General features: G+C 39.8%; 1 protein-coding gene across 1 annotated transcript; it reads right to left on the reverse strand.

The window, feature by feature from the left end:
- Window positions 1-2,212: 2,212 nt before the first annotated feature.
- On the reverse strand, window positions 2,213-15,609 carry LOC117961007 (contactin-2-like). Its single transcript, XM_034899363.1, has 10 exons — window positions 15,521-15,609; window positions 14,511-14,537; window positions 13,632-13,919; window positions 12,367-12,660; window positions 8,605-8,922; window positions 7,952-8,239; window positions 7,638-7,751; window positions 6,346-6,371; window positions 5,197-5,268; window positions 2,213-3,159 (listed from the first exon to the last, which is right to left on the reverse strand). Exons 1-10 carry the CDS (start codon window positions 15,564-15,566, stop codon window positions 3,058-3,060), a joined length of 1,575 nt encoding a protein of 524 aa, XP_034755254.1. The 5' UTR covers window positions 15,567-15,609; the 3' UTR covers window positions 2,213-3,057.
- Between the last annotated feature and the right edge of the window lie 553 nt (window positions 15,610-16,162).

A 16,162-nucleotide genomic window follows, 5' to 3' on the forward strand; every position in this document is an offset into this window, starting at 1 on the left:
AGAACATCTGAGACAGACATGTTTCTTTTAGACTCATTCCATGGAAATATTCAACAGGCATCCATCCATCTCTTCATCCATCCATCCTTCCATCCATCTTCGTCAGCTTATCCGGTGTTGGTTCACGGGGGCAGCAGCTCCAGCAGGGGACCCCAAACTTCCCTTGTTCGACAGTCCCTCATCCTCAAATAATAAACCAAAGAAAATAAATGTCAAGTTTCCATGTGTAAAAACTAGGGCTAGACTCTGGCCATCCCTTTCATTATGCACCGATTGACAACATTTGTGGAGAACAAACTGCACCACTTCTGCAGTGTCATGTTGCATTGGTCTTCTTTATGTTATGATATCGGCCTACTGTAAGTCACTGAAGCCCAGAGATACAAATGGAATATTTTTTACTTATAAATTGATGAAAATCACCATAATGTGTTATAAAACTTGAATATGCAAGTCTACGGATATGGTTATGTAAGAGCCAAATAGTGCTCTTGGCCTAAATAGCAACCAATCCTTGGTTCTTTGGGTGCTACCCGGTCAATCAGACAGTTTTTGACCATGACACACACACACACACACACACACACAAGCACGCACGCACGCACACACACACACACACACACACACACACACAAGCCACAAGAAGAACGAGTGAAGATAAAGTGAAGCAAGGGCGTAGGTTTTGTTTCATCAGCACATTATTTTGAGCGTCAAACACTTCATTTACTGTGTCTGAAATCGTTGGGAAACAGTATATTTACAGGTAGGAATGACATATACATGTTTTGAGCCCCCTTTATTGAAGAGTGGGTTGTCTTTCATGTTGTTGGAGAGGACAAATCTACCTCTTGGAAATGTTAGGGGGGTTGCCTATCTCCTGCATTCGCACGGAAATCTACATCCATACAATGAAGAGTTAAATAAATATGAAAGCAATGTTTTTTGTTGCAAATACGACTTGGACTTTTATTGATCAAACAAGGTAAAAGTGCGTCAATTACACAACCCGTTGTACAGCGCCTCAGGGGCTAACAGCTTGGGCTTAGCCTCCACAGGCTACATGAACAAAACAGAGTTAACCTTTTGGTTGACCCCGGGTCAAATTTGACAAGTTGTTTAAGTTTTTTCATATAAAAAATATTGGTTTTATGCCACCAAATTAACATGGATACAATGATCTACGTTATATGGATACCGTTCTTCACAGGTATAATGAATTATTACTTCCATTGAATTTAGGGTGTTTAATTTAATTCTATAGCACGGAGCACTATCGCACTCATATTCCGACTAGAATCTGAGTATGACAACGTCATGCTATGGTAACATAACTTTGGCTAACTGTAGGAGGACCGTAATAAAGATGAAAGTCTCAGTGAGTCGATTTCCATACACTAGATTAGAAGCTGTGATTGACTCCAAACACTCATTTTAGAAACTGGGATTGTCTGTTAACGAGCTGAAACATGCAACAGCGCAGGTATAACCCTTCACAAGAGATGCAGCGTTGATCTCTTTGTTCAGCTGTGTGTGAGCAAGATTCAGACGAGTTCAGGCTTGAAGACAAGGCAGGAAGAAATGCTGTCAAGTGAGTCCGACTTTTATTTAAAGTATTCCTTACTGACAAGCTAAACACTGCAGACAACATCAATTTAAAACAGCAGTGCTAATGCAATATGACACAAAAGTACAACATAAGAAAATAAGAAAATAAAACAACATAACAACATAATAAAATAAAACTGCCAAAATGACATAAAACAGTAAGTTCATGCCCCATACAATAATAAATCACATTGTGTCCACAAATTGAAATGTTTGTTGCAGAAAGTACGTTACAGTACAAGTAAATTAAAATTATTTTTTGTGAACATCTGAACATCGTAAATATTAGAAAAACTGAAACACAATAAGGACTGTAAAGCTCGGCAGCCTTTCCCCTTTGTCAAAATCATCTGTTTTGTTACAACAAAGTTGCAATCCATAGCAATATAAACTTATATTTGTGATCAGGAACAACCAAGCGGCCAATTCTGTTTAATGAGCTTTGTTTTTAAAAATCCTAAACCAGCTACGTAACAGAAAACCAAGTCGGACCAACAGTGTGCAGAATAATACAACAATTATCTTAATGCTAAGCAAAGCCATCCATCCATCCATCCATCCATCCATCCATCCATCCATCCATACATACATCAATCCATCTATCTGCTTCTCCGGTGTTGCCGCGGGAGCAGCAGCTCCAGCAGAGGACCCCAAACTTCTCTTTACGACCCACATCAGCCAACACTGACTAGGGGACCCCGAGGCGTTCCCAGGCCAGGGTGGAAATACTGTACAATATCTCCACCTAGGGGGTCTTCCCCGAGGCCAGTGACGGACTGGTAATCTGGAATTTGGGCGGATGCCAGAGGGGCCGCGGGCCCTTGTGGGCCGTTAGGGCCAGCCAGCCAATCAGAGAGCCGCATGATTGTCACAGCCATGCTGCCACTTAATTGTAATCGGTGGACCATATCATTTCTCTCGGCCCCCTTTTAAGCATCAATAATAATTTTCTGTGGCTACTTTGGAAGTAGGAAGCTATACTGTTGATAAAAAAGGAATCAAGGAATCAAGGCATCCAGCGACACAAGGGGGGAGGGGCAGAGTAATAGAGAGAGAAACACAAGAGAGTGCTGTTGGCTGATGGTAAAAATGCTGCCAACTGACTGATTTATTACTTTTTTTGCATTGGAGATGTGCATTGACATGTCTTTGTTTGGGTGCAGTAGTTTATAGCATGGGAGTTTACATTCACCATCACTGGGGCTATCAAAAGTGTGTGTTCTTTTTGTGCGTCAAAAGTTCTATCTGCGAGTTGCGCACCCCCACACCCCCCTCACCAGTATGAGAAATGCTAGTCCGTCACTGCCCGAGGCCTATCACCAGCTGGACGAGGGGGCATCCTTACCAGGGGCTCAGCAAAGCCAGCACAACACAAACTAGATCAAAAACAAAGCACAAATCCAGCTGTCCTCTTCTGAACAGGTCATTGTGAGAAGTTGCATTTCCTCTGATTTATTTCAGGTTTCTGACATTGCTGTAGAGATTGCTGGGATCCTCATATGCTTCTGTCGTCTGAGATTTGACTGTAGAATACGTCATCTCCTCCTTTTTGCCCTGTATGACACAAACCGGAGGTGTTACATTATTCACGCTAGTATCTACAAAATTATCTTTATTTACAAAACCTTAGGGTGAGCTCTCTATTTTCTGAGTACCAAGGGCCCCATGTGAGGGCCCAAAAAGATGCTAGAAGTAATAGCTGTGGATGCGGAGAGGGTCCCATAGAAAATGCATTTCCACAGGACCTAGAACCCCCCTTTTCACCACAAACATCAACTCATTGCCTCTACCAGCTGAGATCAGCTGCATTGTTTTTAACCAGGGCAGCAGGGCAGATTACATTATGTGTTTACATAATTGCAAAAGGACTCTCCAATGTTTTCTCAGTTAGTTTTTTAAAAATGATATCAGATTAGTAAACAGAATGAGCCTTAGGAACAGTGGATGAGCTGTTGCTGATAATGGGCCATGTAGATATTGCATTAGATCACCCCCCACACACACACACACACACACACACACACACACACACACACACACACACACACACACAGATCAGCTGGTATTCTGTCTATAATTGAGTGGGATGGAAAATTTGTAAGTGAGCCCAAACTTTGGACCGGTAGTGTATGTGTTGACATACTTTTGGCCGTATAGTGTCATCAGTACAGTAAATACAATCCGTAATTGCACTGCAAGCTAACATGAGATTTAAGGAGCAGTGTGCAGGATTTAGAGGCATCTAGTGGGGAGGTTGCAGATTGCAACCAACAGATTACCTCTCCCTTTGTGAAGAAGAATCTATGATTTTTCTCTGGGTAGCTTAAAAACGCCAGTGGTGGAATGGAATTAAATACATTCATTCAAGTACAGTACTTAAATACAATTTTGAGGTACTACAATTTCCATTTTATGCTCATTTATACTTCTACTCCACAAAATGTCAGATGGAAGATTTTGATTGATGCAAAAAATAGTTACATAAAATTATGATGTAGTATTATATTACTGCAAGGGCGTAATTTTGGGTTCAATTTTGGGAGGGGGGTTGAGATCTCCAATATTAAGCAAAATTGAAATTTTGAACTTATCAAACACTTAATTTCCTGCCTTCTTTGGAATTTTCTGCAAATAAATGTCTTTGTTTATGTAAAGGAAAGTATAATATTGGGGGGGGGGGGGGGGGGGGGGGGGGGGGGGGGGGGTTGCTGGAAGCTATGGCGGTGCACTATGGCGGGCTTCAGGGAAAGAGGACCTGATCCCTATGCAGATATAAAGCGCTCATTCTCAGCTTATTCACTAATAAAAACATAATAAATAGAAGGGTTTCCCTTAGCCTAGGCTCAGCACCCAACCAGTTTTAGAAACCACCTACACCTGGGGTGTCAAACTCTTTTTAGTTCCTGGGCCACATACCCCTGATTTCATCAGTAAACACTCCAGAAAGATAAGAAACTTTATCTGCCACCGAGTTTCTTGTCAGCTTGATGTTGAATATGGAATTGAAATGAATTACTTCTCAATTTTCACACTTTGCAAAGTGATCCAGTGGGCCTGATTGAAGCCTTTGGTGGGCCGATTCTGGTCCACGGGCCGTTTGTTTGACACCTGTGATCTAAACCGTGTGAATGTAAAATCAATGTAAGGATCAAAACTAACTAAATAACTGTTATAAGATGTAATGAATGAATGTTTCTCCAGTGGACTACTTAACCAGTTTTGCCTTCAAGCTTTTTGAGTGTATTTATCATCTGCTTGAGCTTTTCCAACATTCAAGCAGACCAGGGGTCCAAAATTATGTCAAATTTTTTTTTTTCTTGAGGGAGGACCCCTAAATCCCCTCCAAATACATGCACCTACAAACCCAAGAAAAACAATGGAATATTGTATTCCATTTCTGCCAACAGATCTCCCTAAATCTCACAGTCTGCTCCTTTAAGCCCTTACAGAAGTAGAAAATCAATCATAGCTGAATGAATAGAATAGAGTGATACACCTCTATTCTTTTCATTCATAGCTGAATGAATAGAATAAAGTTATACACCTCTATTCTGTTCATTTATAGCTGAATGAATAGAATGTGTCACTCACCTTTTTGCCAGCAGAGGCCTGCTGATTAGCATGGTTTACGGTGACATAAGTCAGATTGCTCTCTGGCTCGTCCTGAGTACAAACAACACAGGGAAAAAAAAATACTTAGCTTTGCCTTCACATCTGCTGTTATCGATCCATTACTGTAAAACAAACAAAAAGTCCCTCTCCAGGTTAATTAAGGTGAGCAGCTGCATTGCAGGTTCTAAGCAGAAAGGCCTAGAGAAACTAATCTATCCTGTCAGATAGTTCCCATCCCTTACAGGCTGAATTTCAGATGTTGCCATCTGGATCACGCTTTAAACTCCCAAACCTCAGAACAAACAGAGAGAAACACTCCTTCGTACCTGTAGCCATTCTACTTTTAATTCTGTAAAGAATCGTAGATCAGTTTTTGACCGCCAAGGTTCTCTTGAGCAAGGCACCAAACCCCCAACTGCTTGGGGCGCCTTTCCATGGGCAACCCCCCCCACACTCTGGCATCTTTCCATTTAGTGCATGTAGAGGTACTGAGTGTGTGTGTGTAGTTCAGGCCTGTGTGTAATGTGTGCAGTAACAGAGTTAAAACATTGTAATTTCCTCTTGCGGGATTAATAAAGTAAACAATATTATTATTAATAATAATATTATTATTATTATTATTATTATTAATACTAATATTATATTGTTGTTGTAATATATATTTTGACCTCCAGTGGCAGCAGTGAGCACAGTTATTCATTGTTGCCATGTGTCATTTTTGGATTTTACATCAATTTAATTGGGTTTAGTGGAAATAATCTGAACTTCTCATTGTAAGTAAAGGTGTTTCTCCAATGTTTTTCTAGTTAGTTTTTTAAAATGATATCAGATTAGTGAACAGAATGAGCCTTTGGCACATTGGATGAATGGTTGCTGATAATGGGCAATGTAGATATCGCAATAAAGATCAGTCCCCCCCCCCCCCCCCCCCCCCCCCCCCCCCCCCACACACACACACACACACTCAGATCAGCTGGTATTCTGTCTATAATGGAGTGGGATGGGAATTTGTAAGTGAGCCCAAACTTTTGACCGGTAGTGTATATTCAAGAAATCAAAATGTCTGCAAAGTTGCCCAATCTTATTTTCTTCTGTGATTTTGTCATATAAAAATACATTTTTACTCACAGGGTGTTGAGTTGGTTTCAGAGCATCTGGAACAAAGAAAATAATTTCAAAGATTATTCTTCAAATACAGTAATTACGTACATTAAACACATCATTGTAATCATACTGAGGAAATGGAAAACACTTTGATTGGCGGGGAGACATCGATAGACATTGGGTCACCTCGGACACCTTAAACATTTCTCTGGTTTGAGATTGTAAAATAGGAAAAGTGCACATTAAAGAAGATTTATGTAAATATACATTCCTTCCAGAAAAATGAGGAGTTTTTTGTGACTGTTGCGGGCAATAATCCTTTATTATGCAGCACTCTGCGTTAAAACAGGGGATGGAACATGCGGGATGTTTTTGCGATGAAATTGTGGGAACTTGCAATAACTGCAGTTTGACACAAAGAGACTGTTTGTCTTGTCACATGATTACGGCACTCAATAATGTTGCCATGCAACAGGAGAAAATGGCTGCTTGTGTGAAGTAAACGCAACATTTTTCATCTTTCTACAAAGATATTTGTGACTTTTGCAAGGATTAGGAAATCACGCAAACCCCGCATTATTTTGTGTGGAAATCTACAATTCATGCGGCAAAAGTGCGGCGTATTTGAAAAAATGTGCCCCCCCCCCCCCCCCCCCCCCCCCCCCCCCCGCATAAATATGCAGACTTTGGCTGATTATGCATTGAAATATGTGATCGCATAACCACACTTTTCTGGAGGGACTGGTTATACAAGAATATAGCCGGTAGCTATTCTAGATCTTTAGTCCCTTTGGCAGGTTGGTGCCAAATGGTTAGCAAGTTTCTACACAATAAATCAATGGGAAAAGAATACAATAAACAATCAGACAAACTTAGTACTGTTTTTGGAGTCAACATTTTAAATGTTTTGGTTTTCTTTTGTTACCTTTTTGTCAGTCTTTTCCAATTCATTTGATATTTTAGTCAATTCTTTAAGTTTTTTGTTATTTTTTCCATCATTTCTGTCACTTTTTTAACATTCTATTATCACATTTTTCTTCAAATCAAATCAAATTCAATGAAAGCAGTGAACCAGGTCCCAGGCCAGGTTGAATTAATTCCACATGACAGGGGCCGTGGTTTAAGCACACTCAAACACGGTCAACCCACAGAAAAATGAATGAAAAATGATTCTTCCGTGTGACATTCCCGGGCTCAGTGTCACCACGCATCACAATCCAGGTCTCTGATCACATTATGCAACTTTAGTCCAGGACGCATTGTTGTTCAGATGTCATAAATCATATCTTATGTCTGTGACATAGTGATTCACTGACCCTCTGCCACGTTGGCTCTCTTCCTGTATATGATGAGCACAGCGATGACGACCAGCACTACCACCGCCCCGACCACCCCCCCAATGATGATGTAGATCTGATTAGAAGGAGGATCTGTGGTCAGTGGAAGGTTTAACAAAGAAAAGACAAAGAAACGTAATTCATAACAAAATGTGCAATTCACACGTTTGATAAATGTGATGTCTCTTCTTAATACACACAGACTCATTTCCTGATGAAAGCCAATTTACAGGATTTTCATGTAAATAATCAGAGTTATGGGTCATATTTAGATATTATTTATTGACTCCTACCGTCAGGTGGGTAGTCGGTCTCTATCTTTACACTGTTCTGCTCATCAACAAACTGGCAGGTGTACTTCCTGTAGCGGCCACTCTGACGCTTCACAGTCAGAAAGGAGACACAGGTCGTCTGTGGGAGGACCCTGTACCCATCACCTTCACCCAGCAGCTCAGCTCCGCTCTCATCCACCCAGCGGATGCTGTTCTCTCGACAAGGAATGTTGCTTCGACTAAACAGAGAGCACTCTAATGTGATGTCATCCTCCCTGTTTGGATCAGCGTCTGGTTGAGACGGAGAGACTGAGAGAAAACGAGTGATAGTAAATGGATTGCATTTATTTATATTGCACTTTTCTGGTCTTAAACACTCAGAGCACTTTACACACTACAGTCCCCATTCACATATCCCTCCTGAGCCTGAGAACTGCTGACTCAGCATAAACGTGCTTCATCTTACTGTCAGCGACTTTACTACCAGATCCGGACAAGTTTCTTTTCAATGTTTCTATTCTTTGTTTTACTGAGTTAAAAATAATGTGAAGGTGGACTGAACCAAATGGAATCAAACCCTTTCAGAAAAGAGTTCAGCTGGACGGAGGCTGAGATCGGCACAAATGTCCCAAAAGTAGAATTTCCTTTAGAGATTTCTATGGAATGATACTCACTTGTCAGAACACTTAGATATGTAACTTCATCAGTGTTAATGTCCCCCCTCTGGCGACAGGTGTATTGACCAGCATCCTCAGCAGTGACGTTGTTAATGACCAGAGAGCAGTCAGTGGTCACACTCAGCCTGGCAGCTCGGGATGAGCTCAGTCTAACTTCTCCATTCCTGACCTCAGTGATTGACTTAACTCCATCTTTGTCATAAAGCCATATAACGGTGGAGCATGTTGGGGGAGAGGATGATTCAGTGGTACAGGGTAGAACGACATCTTGTCCAGGTCTCTTATAGAGAAAGTGTCTTCCTCTTCCTCTGATGCCTGATGGAAAGAAAAGAACACAAGTTCTGTAAGATATGACACATACAAGTATTTGCATGGAGACAGTTATTTTCATTTATGTCTCAGTTAATTAGTGAATCATAGTCTCTTTTGGGAAATATATACAACTGTTTTATTCAACTGTACTTCTGCTATTAAAACTATAAGAAAATCTCCAAAAATAAGCAGAGGTTGAGATCTAGATTGAGATTATTGTCTTTGTGTCTTTTGTTAATCTGTGCACTGACTGCATCAATTCATAATATAAATACATAAATATTCATATTACTTGGGTAAAAAACATGAATATTCATATTGCATTGGTGAATTTTAAAGAAGAAACCACAACAGACAGAGAGTAGATAGTGAACCCAATTTACATTTCAGAATCTATTTAAAAGAATAAACTCATGACTCATAATTTCAATCCTGTTTTTTACTCACACGTACATTTTACATTTTTTATCAAAGTGGCCTCTAACGCAGAAAAATAGCGGCTTGTTCCTCCCATTTCTGTTAAATTATGATTAACATTTAGATAACAAAACAGATGTTTACCTTGAAAGTAGAGGACAAAAAGAAGGATTAATTCCAGGAGATGTTTGGCGTCCATTCTCTGTCCGCAGACCAGACATTGTGTGAGTTTTGTCTCCTCTGCTGCTGATCTGTGTGCAACCTGTTTCCTCTTTGTGGTCAACTGGAGCTAATTTAGAAAGAAATGATTTGAGCAATAGTCACACCCACCAACCAGTCTGTTGTAAGCCCCAGAGAGTTAAAATTGCATCAATTCTGTGTGCGTTTTAAGGAGAAATTGCACAAACTTACAGAGAAATTCTTTTTATGGTAGGATGGTTGTGCATTTTGGTATCATCTAAAGGATCTATTTGTTTTCTATTAGCCCGAGATGTTAAATCTATCCTGGTTTATATGACACTAGCTGTGTGTCCACTGAAATTAAACTTGTATTTCTATTGATCAAATCATCTATTGAGCAATTCCTCAGTGTACTGAGTAATGGAAAATGTTATTAACATGTCATTTCCATTCTGTCATTTCAGTGGTGATCAAAAGAGGAAGTTACAACAACAGCATTACAATAACAACTCCTCCTCTCTTTTCTCAGTGTGTACGTCCTCCCTTAGGAGCCCGTTTAACGGTTCATACCATCTTTAGTTTAGTGTTGGACGGTTGGTGTATGGTCTGTGAGAGCCGTGTGGAGGCAATCACAGACGTTTTTCTAAATATAGCCCGTTAAATAATTTAAAGCTCAATGAATCAATGTATTTGGTTTCTTTGAGGCAGAAATTAAACACACCAATAAGCTGAAAAATACATCTGACATTATAAAAGCATACATATGCAGTATATGTCTTAAAAAGCTAACATTGCCTTCTGAATTACACATTCAATAGACCATTTAAGTCCAGTTGTGTCCACATGATGAAGACAAGTTCAACATAAACATAAACTCTTCTTTTAGCTCTGTTTTTTACGGAACCACCGAGGTAACATGGAGAAGAAGAAATCAAGAAAATAAAAAAGAATTACTTTACAATCACTTTTGCGAGATCTTGACTTTGACATGGAGAAGAAAAAAATGCCAATGTAATTTAATTCAATTAATTTAATTAATTAGGAATTTTTTTTCTCCATGTCAAAGTCAACATTTCACAAAACAAAGTCAAGAGCTCGCAAAAGTGATTTTTTATCCTTGATTTCCCCCCCCCCTCCATGTCACGGCGGGCGCTCCGTAGTTTTTGGTCTCTACCAACTCCTGAGAAAATATCAGTCAGAAGCTGCTAATTGCTCCAGTTAGCTGCTAAATGCTCCAGCTAGCTGCTAAATGCTCCAGCTAACTGCTAATTGCTCCAGCTAGCTGCTAATTGCTCCAGCTAGCTACTAAATGCTCCAGCTAGCTGCTAAATGCTCCAGCTAGCTGCTAAATCCTTCAGCTAGCTGCTTATTGCTCCAGCTAGCTGCTATATGCTACATCCAACTGTCACTCGCAGACTGCCTGGCTGCTGTTTGCTGCCTGCTGCTGGAAACAGAGTTGAAGAGAGCGCTGGGGCTGACTTATACAGTAAATGAGGAATAAAATCTAAACTATTAACTACATGAGGCTTTAAATGAATTGCAGAAATGTAAAGTTTATGAAATGACTCTGTACGTCTGTCAATATGAGAGACTTCTTTACAAAAATCTAAAGCTACACAACATCTGTTTGCTGTTTTCACAGATATACGCATGGGTGGAACGTAAGTAAGTACATTAATTTAAGTACTGTACTTTAGTAAGAATATGTGGTACTTGTACTTTACTTGAGTCTTTTCTTTTTGTGCCACTGTCCACTTCTACTCCGCTACATTTCAGAGAGAAATATTGTACTTTTTACTCCGCTACATTCAGCTTTAGTTACTAGTAACTTTTCAAATTAAGATTTTTGCAAACAAAAAAAACATGTAGTTTATCAAATATGATGTTTTGTTATAAATTAAACTTCCTAACATGTTATAGTCCTACAAGTCTTAACTTTTTGGATAATTTCCAGTTTCTAAAACAGGAGGATTTTTCTGCATTGAGTACTTTTACTTTTAATAGTTTAAGTGCATTTTACTGATAATACTAACATACTTTTACTTCAGTAAGATTTTCAATGCAGGACATTTACTACAGTATTTTTAAAGTGTAGTATTAGTACTTTTACTTAAGGTAATGATCTGGATACTTCTTCCACCGCTGGAAATATTTGCAGTTCCTATGCATCCTAAATATAAACCAGTTATTTTAACTAAAAGCTTTAATCAGAAGAGTACAACAACTGGTGGGATTTGACTTTCTGATGATCTTGATGGTCTTCCATCACTGCGTTCGAGCAGCTGCTGGACCAGCTTCCACGTTTTCATACTGGACGTCGGCGCCATTATCCACCTGTGAAATAAAAACAGGTGAAAACCTGAAAACCTGTTTCAGTGGAAGGAACCAGAGAGACTGCAGCCTCTGAGTCACAGCGGTAACAAAAAATGCATTTTTTAACTCACATTGTCGTCATTCTCGAGCGGTTTTGTGTTCCCTGGGAAAAAATAATAAAAAAGTAGCATTAAGATTCAGAATGTTTGATTTTATATTAACTCTTCTATTAAATTATGAGCTGAATGTTTTCCTCACATTTGTTTCTGATCACAAGAACGGTGATGGCGATCATGAGGATCAGTCCGGCAACGCGCACAATACACATGAAGAAGCTCAGAGGAGACACACCTGCGGGAACTGTTCAACACACAAAAAGTGTATAATTTACATCATCACTTACTATACCTTTAATCCAAGGCTATGAAAACCACAATGTTCCCATTTTTAACATTTTGACTCTGCAGCTTTGTATCTGGTGGGTTGCATATTCTCTTACTGGGTTAAATGTTTCTGTCTGATTACGTGTTACCTCACCTGTAAGGTCAGGTGTGTAGTCAGCCTCTATCTTTACACTGTTCTGCTCATCAACAAACTGGCAGGTGTACTTCCTGTAGCGGCCACTCTGACGCTTCACAGTCAGAAAGGAGACACAGGTCGTCTGTGGGAGGACCCTGTACCCATCACCTTCACCCAGCAGCTCAGCTCCGCTCTCATCCACCCAGCGGATTCTGTTCTCTCGACAAGGAATGTCGCTTCCACTAAACAGAGAGCACTCTAATGTGATGTCATCCTCCCTGTTTGGATCAGCGTCTGGTTGAGACGGAGAGACTGAGAGAAAACGAGTGATAATAAATGGATTGCATTTATTTATATTGCACTTTTCTGGTCTTAAACACTCAGAGCACTTTACACACTACAGTCCCCATTCACATATCCCTCCTGAGCCTGAGAACTGCTGACTCAGCATAAACATGCTTCATCTTACTGTCAGCGACTTTACTACCAGATCCAGACAAGTTTCTTTTCAATGTTTCTATTCTTTGTTTTACTGAGTTAAAAATAATGTGAAGGTGGACTGTACCAAGTGGAATCAAACCCTTTCAGAAAAGAGTTCAGCTGGAAAGAGGCTGAGCTCAGCACACATGTCCAAAAGTAGAATTTCCTTTGAGATTTATAAGGGAATGCTACTCACTTGTCAGAACACTTAGATATATAGTTACATCAGTGTTAATGTCCCTCCCCTCCCGACAGGTGTATTGACCAGCATCCTCAGCAGTGACGTTGTTAATGACCAGAGAGCAGCCAGTGTTCACACTCAGCCTGGCAGCTCGGGATGAGCTCTCTGTAACTTCTCCATTCATGACCTCACTAATTGTCTGAGCTGCATCTTTGTTATAAAGCCATATAACGGTGGAGCATGTTGGGGGAGAGGATGATTCAGTGGTACAGGGTAGAACGACATCTTGTCCAGGTATCTTATAGAGAAAGTGTCTTCCTCTTCCTCTGATGCCTGATGGAAAGAAAAGAACACAAGTTCTGTAAAATATGACACATACAAGTATTTGCATGGAGACAGTCATTTTCATTTATGTCTCAGTTAATTCGTGAATTATAGGTTCTTTGGTAAATATATACAACTGTTTTCTAGAGTTAAAAACAGTGTGAAGGTGGACTGAACCAAATGGAATCAAACACTTTCAGAAAAGAGTTCAGCTGGAAGGAGGCTGAGCTCAGCACACATGTCCCAAAAGTAGAATTTCCTTTTACAAATGTAAAGATTTTTATGGAGTGCTACTCACTTGTCAGAACACTTAGATATGTAACTTCATCAGTGTTACTGTCCCTCCCCTCCCGACAGGTGTAATGACCAGCATCCTCAGCAGTGACGTTGTTAATGACCAGAGAGCAGTCAGTGTTCACACTCAGCCTGGCAGCTCGGGATGAGCTCTCTGTAACTTTTCCATTCATGACCTCAGTGATTGCCTGAACTCTCTCTTTGTTATAAATCCATGTAACGGTGGAGCATGTTTGGGGTGAGGATGATTCAGTGGTACAGGGCAGAACGGCATCTTCTCCAGGTCTCTTATTGAGAAGGGAATGTTTTCCAGTGTTACCTGACGGAAAGAAAAGAATACAAGTTCTGTAAGATATGACACATGTAAGTTCATTTATGTCTCAGTTAATTAGTGAATCATAGTCTCTATATACAACTGTTTTATTGAGTTAAAAAACTGTGAAGGTGGACTGAACCAAATGGAATCAAACCCTTTCAGAAAAGAGTTCAGCTGGACGGAGGCTGAGCTCGGCACACATTTTTTCCCAAATAAAGCATGTCCCAAACGTTGAATTTCCTTTGGATAATATAAAGATTTTTATGGAGTGATACTCACTTGTCAGAACACTTAGATATTTAACTTCATCAGTGTTAATGTCCCCCCTCTGCTGACAGGTGTATTGACCAGCATCCTCAGCAGTGATGAGGTTAATGACCAGAGAGCAGCCAGTGGTCACACTCAGCCTGGCAGCTCGGGATGAGCTCAGTCTAACTTCTCCATTCATGACCTCAGTGATTGCCTGAACTCCATCTTTGACATAAAGCCATGTAACGGTGGAGCACATTTTGGGAGAGGATGGTTCAGTGGTACAGGGTAGAACGACATCTTGTCCAGGTGTCTTATAGAGAAAGTATTCTCTTCCTCTGATGCCTGATGGAAAGAAAAGAACATTTTTGTTGTTAGTGACAATTTATTCATTCAATTTTCTGAATACGGTAAATGTTGTGATGATTTTTTCCGTCCTATATTTTATGTTCAAAGATCTTTATTTGCTAAAACACACAGTTAACCACAATAAACTGGTGGTTGCCTGGCAACCTCAGTGACTCCAGGAAGCCACCATCCCATGATAAGTACATGGTTTTACATTTTGGTTTCTGTGTGGTTTAAATAAATAACAGAAAGAGATGCCGGTAGGTGGAAGTAGCTCCATTTGAACATTCTAGCTGTTTTATACGGTATTTACATAATTAAGGAGCTTTATTGTTCAACTCCTTAATTATGTAAATTCCACACATATCTACACTTGATATTTATACTTTAGAAATGCTTCTGTTTTTATAGAGGGTGTTTTTTTGTAGGGGTAAATAAGTGAGGAAAAACCAGAAAGTAAAGAATATCAAGTGATGAACTTTGAAAAGAGATGTCCAAGCATTTGTGTCAGATTAATGTGATAGAATCCCGAGGGCTGATTCATTGATAATATCTGATAATATCACTCAATGTCCCCAGAAAAGACGGTGTCAATCTGTCTCTCGGTCCCAAACTCACTGCTTCCTACTGAAGACTTAACCCTTTATTAACAGGTAACACCTGTTTGAAAAGGCACAGAAACTTCCTAAAGCAACTGGGAATTGTAGTTTTTAGCAAGCAGAAGAAAATGGCTGTTGGGCTATCTTTTCAGCTGCACTGTCCACTGCAAAGCACAATACGATTATACATTATCTTATGTCAAACACTATCTTATTAGTTTTGTTAAATAGATGATCTCTGTCAGTAACTTAACATTTAGAGATAGAAAAGCCCCAAAGATATTTTTTTTACCTGGGTTGGTTAATTTTTTTCAGGCTATACTGATAATAAGGTTAATAAGTATAAACACATAAATAAAGAAATCAAATCATAGAAATTACCTTCAAACTGAAGCAGGAAGATGAGGATTAGTTCCAGTGGAGCCATTCTCCGTGTGCTCTCTGCTAACAGCTGATGATCTGTGAGACGGTCTGTGTCCGGCAGCGCGGATGATGATGAAACGTCCTCTTTTTCTCGGTTTCTGGGTAAAAACCTCCTTTAAATTGACATCACTTACCACAGCTTCTCTAAATGAACCAAACAATACAGAGGAGATCACAGGTGTCACAACGTAGGTGTGTACATCCTTTAAGAAACACGCCACACGGCAGACGTTGTGTCTTTGGTCAATCGTTACGCACTCCCCTGTGTCTTGGCACATCAGTTACAACACTGTTCTTCTTTAAATGGGATGAACTGTAGTCAGTTACAGTAATTATTGTGCTTACTCTACCACATCTGTTGTGATATCAGGTAAGATCTCAGTAACGTGGGCTCATTTCATTCTATTAAAGCCACATGTAGAAGATTTTAATCACATTGACACTGTTTAAAAGTTGCATCTCCGAGATGTAAGAATTTAAAGAACGCTTAAGCTGCACAAAACTATATACTATACAAATTTAATTTGTTTTAATTTAATACTTTTTGTTGTCAATGTTAGTGTTTGTGTGTGTGTGTGTGTGTGTGGGGGGGGGGGGGGG

Source organism: Etheostoma cragini, chromosome 18 (genome assembly GCF_013103735.1).
Source record: "Etheostoma cragini isolate CJK2018 chromosome 18, CSU_Ecrag_1.0, whole genome shotgun sequence".
NCBI classification, from domain to species: domain Eukaryota; kingdom Metazoa; phylum Chordata; class Actinopteri; order Perciformes; family Percidae; genus Etheostoma; species Etheostoma cragini.

Excerpts from the sequence above, each read along its gene's own strand:
- LOC117961007 (XM_034899363.1), bottom strand. The coding sequence starts at position 15,566 with ATGGCTCCACTGGAACTAATCCTCATCTTCCTGCTTCAGTTTGAAG. Across the intron at positions 8,923-12,366 it reads CTACACACCTGACCTTACAG|GCATCAGAGGAAGAGGAAGA; the intron begins GTGAGGTAACAC and ends TCTTTCCATCAG. Across the intron at positions 8,240-8,604 it reads ATATCTAAGTGTTCTGACAA|TCTCTCCGTCTCAACCAGAC; the intron begins GTGAGTATCATT and ends GTTTTCTCTCAG.